The sequence below is a fragment of the Trichechus manatus genome, unplaced genomic scaffold (genome assembly GCF_000243295.1).
Source record: "Trichechus manatus latirostris isolate Lorelei unplaced genomic scaffold, TriManLat1.0 scaffold00057, whole genome shotgun sequence".
Classification (NCBI taxonomy): domain Eukaryota; kingdom Metazoa; phylum Chordata; class Mammalia; order Sirenia; family Trichechidae; genus Trichechus; species Trichechus manatus.
This window is the reverse complement of record NW_004443993.1, coordinates 13,951,135-13,959,290: the sequence shown is the minus strand read 5'-3', so window position 1 is coordinate 13,959,290 and position 8,156 is coordinate 13,951,135. Positions and strand designations below refer to the sequence as shown.

The 8,156-nt window shown below is 51.6% G+C and overlaps 1 protein-coding gene across 1 annotated transcript in view; it reads left to right on the top strand.

The window, feature by feature from the left end:
• AP3D1 (adaptor related protein complex 3 subunit delta 1) overlaps positions 1-8,156 on the top strand; it is a 40,917-nt gene that overhangs the window by 8,252 nt on the left and 24,509 nt on the right. Inside the window, exons 6-9 of the mRNA XM_023733323.1 lie at positions 968-1,107; positions 1,783-1,856; positions 2,959-3,008; positions 7,694-7,743. Of these exons, the coding sequence (XP_023589091.1) occupies positions 968-1,107; positions 1,783-1,856; positions 2,959-3,008; positions 7,694-7,743 (314 nt within the window). The remainder of the gene's footprint in view (positions 1-967; positions 1,108-1,782; positions 1,857-2,958; positions 3,009-7,693; positions 7,744-8,156) is intronic.

Here is an 8,156-nt window from a genome sequence, read left to right as displayed (position 1 = left end):
TTTCGTTCCCGTTGTCTGAGGTTAGGACCCGTTGCTGCTGTTCCTTTCGTTCCCGTTGTCTGAGGTTAGGACCCGTTGCTGCTGTTCCTTTCTGTTCCCGTTGTCTGAGGTTAGGATCCGTTGCTGCTGTTCCTTTTTGTTCCCATTGTCTCAGGTTAGGACCCGTTACCCTTGTTCCTTTTTGTTCACGTTGTCCCAGGTTTGGCTGTAGGACGCTGTGCTGGTGTCCTCGGGGCGGCTGTGATAAAGGACCACATACTGGGTGGCTGGAAACAGCAGAAATTTACTCTCAGTCCTGAAGTCGAGGTGTCAGCAGGGCTGTGCTCCCCGCAGAGGCTCTAGGGGGGACCTACCTTGTCTCTCCCGGCTTCTGCGGCCCAAGGTCTTCCGTGGCTTGTGGCCACGTCACTCCAGTCTCTGCCTGCGTCTTCTGTGGTTGTCTGTCCTTTCTGTCTCTTTGTGTCCCTTCTTTTCTCTAAAGAGGACATCAGTCCTATGGGATTGCGCCCCACCCCCTTCCACTGCGAGCTCTTGTGAACAAGTAGCATTTTCAGAGACCCTGTTTCCAAATACGGTCACGTTCATAGGTTCCAGGGTTAGGACTGAACATATCTTTTTGGGGTGGCACAGTTCAACCCATAGCAGGCGCCCCTTCATGTGGGCTCTGGGGCCATGTGTCATGCCCCATCATTTCTGAGCACCTCCTTCCTTTCTGGTACCACAGGATGTCCCTGTGCACCTTCCTGTCTTCCTGCTCGTGAGCTTATACCTGCACCACCACCTTCTCCTCCCTAGGATGTGCCGGCGGGGGGACCCCCGGGCCTGTAGGACGTGCCGGCGGGGGGTCTCCCGGGCCTGTAGGACCAGCTGGCAGGAGCACCCCTGGGCCTTCCAGGATGGAGAGGTGCATGCCCAGGATGGGCGCAGGGCAGGACCTGCTGATGACATGTCCCCTCCTGCCCCACAGGTGTCCAGTCGGCGGCCGTCAATGTCATCTGCGAGCTGGCCAGGCGCAATCCCAAAAACTACCTGTCCCTCGCCCCGCTGTTCTTCAAGCTCATGACGTCTTCAACCAACAACTGGGTCCTCATCAAAATCATCAAATTGGCAAGTAGCGCCCTCCTGCGGCCTGTCCTTTTTTGTCGTCGTTTGGAAAGTGTCTCCGGAGGGTCCAGTGAATGCCGGCTCAGCACAGTCATGGAGGAAGCCTGTTCTTTTTGCAGCATACACTCTTTTCCTTTGTTTGATTGTGGTGAAGCACGTATCGTATCAAATTGGCCATTCCAGCCTTTTGTAAGTGTACAGTTCAGTGGCATTAATTACATTCCCAGCATCATACAGCCACCACCACTATCTAGTTCCAGAACATTCTCGCCATGCCAGAGGAGTCCCCTTACTCATTAGCAGTCACTCCCCATTCCTCTCTGGTAAACGTTAATGGACTTGTGTCACGGATTCGCTTAGTCTGCCAATTTCACGTAAACGGGCTTGCGGCGTGCTTGCTCTTTTGTGTCTGGCTTTCACGGGGCATCTTGTTTGAGGTTCATCCGTGTCATAGCGTGTATCAGCTTCATTTCTCTGCATGGCTGAGTGATACCCCGCTGTGTGGATGGACCACATTGTCTTGCTCCGTCACCTGTGGGTGGACGCTTGGGTCCCTCCCACCTTTTGGCTGTTGTGAGTCCTGCTGCTGTGGACATTGGTGACCGCGGATCTTGAGAGCATCCCTTTGCTCCTGTTTCTGGCTGCGCGTGACGCGTCACCTGCTTTCTCACCCCACAGTTCGGTGCTCTGACTCCACTGGAGCCAAGACTGGGCAAGAAGCTGATCGAGCCCCTCACCAACCTGATCCACAGGTGAGCGCAGCCCGCGTGCGTGCAGGGCGTCAGATCCACCAGGGACAGCACTGTACTGGTTCTGGGCACACAGAGCGAGACCCCCGGTCAGGAGGAGTGGTGCGGCAGATAGGGGGCGCTGGCTCCCTGGGGGAGGTCCGCTGCCTGGGGGAGCATCTGCAGAGGGCCCTGCGGGATCACCTAACAGGCACTTCACGAAAGCAGCAGATAGACACCCTGGGGGAGGTCCGCTGCCTGGGGGAGCATCTGCAGAGGGCCCTGCGGGATCGCCTAACAGGCACTTCGCGAAAGCAGCAGATAGACACCCTGGGGGAGGTCCGCTGCCTGGGGGAGCATCTGCAGAGGGCCCTGCGGGATCGCCTAACAGGCACTTCGCGAAAGCAGCAGATAGACACCCTGGGGGAGGTCCGCTGCCTGGGGGAGCATCTGCAGAGGGCCCTACGGGATCACCTAACAGGCACTTCACGAAAGCAGCAGATAGACACCCTGGTGCAGGCGTTTTGCACCAGCTCGTGTTCCAGAGCTGGTTCTGGCCTCTGTGGCGTCAGGTAGCCCTTCTGGGAAGCCAGGGCATAGAGTGTTGTCTTTTAAAATTGTTTTTAGAACAGCAACAGCGAGGGCAGAAGGGCAGGTGCATGGTCTAGGCCTCGCGCACGCTGGCCGCGGTGGTCGGGCTTAGGAGCCCATGGCATCACCTCTTGCAGTTCCGGGAGGCTCCCGTGGCTCTACCAGGGCCCGTTCCTGACTGGTCTGTGAGCTCCCAGGGCCGGAGGCACGTTTTCCAGCCTGGCCCGGGTCACAGGGCTGGGGGTGGGGTGCGTGGGCCACAGCAGCACCCTTGTCCTCATCCTCATGGTGCCTCTCGGGCCCCAAGGCAGCCCCCAGGCATTAGGGTTCCAAACATTCTTTCCATTTGGGGGTGGACTTTCTGTGTGGTGGGAATCCTGGTCCTCTCTGGACTGTGTTGGCTCAGAGGATGGCCCGCTTGGGGACATGGGCCACACTGCCAGAGGAGCAGTGACTCCCCGTGAGTCCCCGTGTTGGCCCTGAGATGAGAGCCCAGCCTCGGTCCTCAAGGCATTCTCTGTCTCTCCTCTTCCAGCACATCGGCCATGTCCCTCCTCTATGAGTGCGTGAACACGGTGATCGCAGGTGAGAATCCAGGCGGCCCGCTGAGCACCCTGAGGGCCTCATGACTTGGGGGTGTTCCGGAGGCTGTATGTGGAGAAGGAGGGCTGGGGCCTCTACCCTCACCCCCTCCAGCCACACTTCACACTTTCTTCTGAGCGTTCTAAAGCGGCTCTCAGGCTGTGTCCTTCCACCCATAAACACTCAGTAGCTTGTTGGACAGCGTCAGAGCGTCCTCCTCATCCAGCAGGACTAATGGTGGCACGTACTGAGGTTCCGAGTCCCGGTGAGACACAGTGCTGTCGGGGCAGGTGGGGTGGATGCAAGGCTGAGAGTCAGACTGCGTGGCACGCGTGCTAATAAGGGGGAGTTGGGGACCAGAAGGTCTGGGGCCTGCACAACAGGAAGGATGGGGCCGCCACCAGCTGAGCTGGGGAGGACTGTGGGTGCAGCGTGTCTTAGTTTCCTGGTGCTGCTGTAATAGAAAGACTACAAGTGGGTGGCTTTCATAGGTTTTCTTGTAATTTAGGAGGCTGGAAGTCTGAATTTAGGGCGCCAGCTCTCGGGGGAGGCTTTCTCTCTCTTTCAGTCCTGGGGGAAGGTTCTTGTCATGTTTCAGCTTCTGTTCCTCCGCTTTCTGACGATCTTCACGGGACGTGTACCTTCCCCTTGCTTCGTGCCTCCTTCTCTATACTCTTTTCATATCTGTTTACAATCTATTCTTTTTTTTAATCTCAAAAGTGGTTGGCTTAAACAAAATAACAAATGTTGGAGAGGTTGTGGAGAGACTGGAACACTTATAACTGTTGGCGACAATGTAAAATGGTACAACCACTTTGGAAATCGATTTGGTGCTTCCTTAAAAAGCTAGAAATAAAGTACCATATGATCCAGCGGTCCTGCTCCTTGGAATATATCTGAGAAAAATAAGAGCCATCACACGAATAGATATATGCACACCCATGTTCATTGCAGCACTGTTCACAATAGCAAAAATGGAAACAACCTAGGTGCCCATCGACAGATGAACAGATAAACAAATTACAGTATATCCACTCAACGGAATACTGCACAACAATGAAGAGCAATGGTGAAGCCATGAAACAGCTTACAGCGTGGAGGAATCTGGAGGGCATCATGATGAGTGAATTTAATCAGTCACAGAAGGACGAATATTGTATAAGAGCACTATTGTAAGAATTCAAGGAAAAGTTTAAACACAGAAGAAAACATTCTTTCATGGTTACGAGGGTGGGGAGGGAGGGGGAGGGGTATTCACTAACTAGATGGTAGGTAAGAATCATCTTAGGTGAAGGGAAGGACAGCACACACTACAGGGGAAGTCAGCACAACTGGACTAAACCAAAGCTAAGAAGTTTCCTGAATACAATCAAACACTTCGAGGGACAGAGTAGCAGGGGCGAGGGTCTAGTTAGGAGACATCTAGGTTAATTGGCATAACAGCTTATTAAGAAAATGTTCTGCATCCTACTTTGGTGAGTGGCACTTGGGTCTTAAAAGCTTGCAGGCAGCCATCTAAGATGCATCAAGTGGTCCCAACCACCTGGAGTAAAGGAAAATGAAGAGCACCAAAGACACAAGGAAAGTATTAGCCCAAGAGACAGAAAGGGCCACATAAACCAGAGTCTTCATCAGCCTGAGACCTGAAGAACTAGACGGTGCCCAGCTACCACCAATGACCGCCCTGACAGGGAACACAACAGAGAGTCCCTGATGGAGCAGGAGAAAAGTGGGGTGCAGAACTCAAATTCTAGTAAAAAGACCAGACTTAATGGTCTGACTGAGACTGGAGGAACCCCGGAAAGCATGGCCCCCAGACTCTATCAGCCCAGAACTAAAACAGTTTTCAAGGCTAACTCATCAGACAAAGATTGGACTGGACCGTGGGACATGAAATGATACTCGTGAAGAGAGTGTGCTGCTTGGCTCAAGTAGATACATGAGACTAAATGGGCAGCTTCTGTCCAGAGTTGAGATGGGAAGGCAGAGAGGATTAGGAGCTGGTTGAGTGGACACGGGAAATCAGAGGTGGGAAGGAGGTGTGTGCTGTCATGGTATAGGGAGAGCAATTAGGGTCACGTAACAACGTATGTATAAATTTTTGTGTAAGAGACTAACTCAAATGTAAACTTATGCTTAAAGTACAGCAATAAATAAAAAATATATCTTCAGAATTAAAAAAAAAAGCGGTTGACTTAAGACACCACTGAAGTGGCCTTGTTAACATAACAAAGAAAACCCTGTTCCCAAGTGGGATTACATCCACAGGTGTAGGGATTAGGATCCACAACACATATTCTGGGGGGACACAATTCAATCTATAATGGTTTTGTGGGGAGTAGACCTATGATTCGGTTTTAGACGGTGACTTTGAGGTGCCTGTTAAATAAGGTGTCTACCTTGGGCAGATCTGCAGGAAATCTCTTTAAAGTGTTAAAAACAAAGATATCACTCTAAGGACTAAGGTGCATCTGACTGAATTTATGATGTTTTCAATTGCCTCATATGCGTGTGAAAGCTGGACCATGAATAAGGAAGACTGAAGAAGAATTGATGCCTTTGAATTATGGTGTTCACGAAGAACATTGAATATACCATGAACTGCTAGAAGAAAGAACAAAGCTGTCTTGGAAGAAGTACAGCCAGAATGCTCCTTAGGGAGACTTCATCTCACGTACTTTGGACATGTCATCCGGAGGGACCAGTCCCTGGAGAAGGATATCATGCTTGGTAAAGCAGAGGGTTAGCTAAAAAGAGGAAGACCCTCAATGAGACGGACTGACACAGTGGCTGCAACAATGGGCTCAAGCATAACGATTGTGAGGAGGGCGCGGGACCGGGCAGAATTTCCTTCTGTTGTGTGTAGGGTCACTATTAGTTGGAACCGACTCGATGGTCCCTAACACCAACAACAGATGTCCCATTGAAGATGCCATGTGGCAGTGGTTCCAAGAGTCGAGGACAGCAGGCCGGGTCTGAGAGTGCATCAGCTGGTGTTGGAAGCCAAATGATGGAGTGGTGCCACCCAGGAACAGCAAGTCAGTAGAGCAGAGAAGGGGACTAGGGACTGGGCTCGAGGGCACCCTGACATTAGGAACTTGAAAAGAGCGAAAGTTTCCTTGTGCTGCTCTTGTTTCTCCAGGAGTCAGAAGGCTGCATCAGAGTAAAAAACATAACATGTAGGAATAAATTAACAAGAGATGGCAAGATAATACACTGAACGCAAAAAAAAAAAAAAATTGTTGAAAGAAATTAAGGGAGATCTAAAAAGATAGGAATACATCCCATGTTCACAGATGGGAAGAGTTAACCTTGTTGAGATGGCAGTATGCCCCAAAGTGATGTGCACATTCACAGCAATCCCTGTCGAGATCCCCGGTGGCTTCGTTGTAGACACTGGCAGGCTGGTCCAAAAACTCGCATGGAAATACAGGGACTCCAAATAGCCAAAATAGTCTTTAAATTAAAAAGAACGACAACGTTGGTGAGTCCTCATCTGTTAATTTTAAAACTTATTACAAAGCTATAAGAATCAAAACGGTGCGGTCCTGGCATAAACCTGGACATATAAACCAATGGAACAGAATGGAGAGCGCAGAAATAAGCCCTGCATTCGCAGTCCTTTGAGTTTGACAAGGGCTCTGTGACAATTCAGTGGGAAAGCACAGTCTCTTCAGCAAATGGTGCTGGGATGACTGGATCTCCACATGCAAAAAGGAGTACAGGTGGACCCCTACCTCACACCGTATACCTAAGTTAATTCGAGACGGATCAGAGACCTAAACTAAGAGGTAAAACTGTAAGACAATTGGAAGAAAACATAAAAGTAAATCTTTGTGACCTTGGAATTGAGAGTGGCTTCTTAGATATGACACCAGAAGCACAAACAACAAAAGAAAAACTAGATAAACTGGACTTGATTGAAATTAAAAACTTTTGTGCTTCGTAGGGCATCGTGAAGAAAGTGAAAAAACAACCTACAGGGTGGGAGAACTTGTAATGACATATTTGGTAGGGAGTTAATATCGTGAATAGATAAAGAACTTCAACAAGAAAAGGTCAACCCCATTAAAAAACAAACAATAGACTTGAATCAACATTTTTTCCAAAGGAGGTATAAAAATGGCCAACAAGCATGTGAAAAGATACTCCGTGTCAGTAACTATCAGGGATATACAAATCAAGATCACTGGGAGGTAGCACTTCACTCCCACTAGGATGGCTGCAGTTAGAAAAACGGAAAACAAGTGTTGGTGAGGAGGTGGAGAAGTTGGAACTCTGTCTGCCGCTGGTGGGAGTGTAGAATGGGACAGTCACCATGGAAGACGGGCGTTTGCTCAGAAAGTGGAACATGGAGCTGCTGTTGGTAGTTGCTGTCGAGTCGACTCTGGCGCCCCCACGTGTGTCAGAGTAGAACTGCGCTCTGTAGGGTTCTCTTGGGTGTGATCTTTACCAAAGCAGATCGCCAGGCATTTCTTCTGAGGTGCCTCCGGGTGAACTTGAACCGCCAACCTTTTGGCTATTAGATGAGCGCTTAACCATTTGCACCACCTGGGGCGTGGTGGCAGTTCAGTCTCACGTCCGTCAGTGGACGAGGGGTGGTGTCCACGGTCTGCACGTTGGATTGGCGTCTGGCTGGCTGCGGCTGCGGTGGTGTCTTAGCTCTAACCCCAGCTTGTCTGTTTCAGTCCTCATCTCCCTGTCCTCTGGCATGCCCAACCACAGCGCCAGCATCCAGGTACGAGACCCCACACCTGGGCCCTGGGTGTCTACGGGGGCCTGCATGGGACTGCGCGGTTGCCCTGGGCCCCTCCTGCCCCTCCCCCCTTGGGGAACGCGGTGCCAGCCCTGCTCCCGCTTCCTCGTCACTAGCCCTCCTGGAGGGTGTGGCTGGCCCCCCAGCCTCTGAGCTCTGTGAAAGCAGGGCTGTGGCCCATGGGACTCGCCTCCCAGCCCTCTTGATCGCCTGCAGCTCTGTGTGTGGATGGGGGGGACAGGGAGCAGACTTGCCTACGGCAGCCAGCAGTCCAGCCACTCTGCTCAGCTGCCTCCCGTGACGGGCTCAGCCTGCCCTGCCTGAGATCACCACCTGGGCTCCCAAAAGGCCCTCCCGTGACAGGCTCAGCCTGCCTTGCCTGAGATCACCACCTG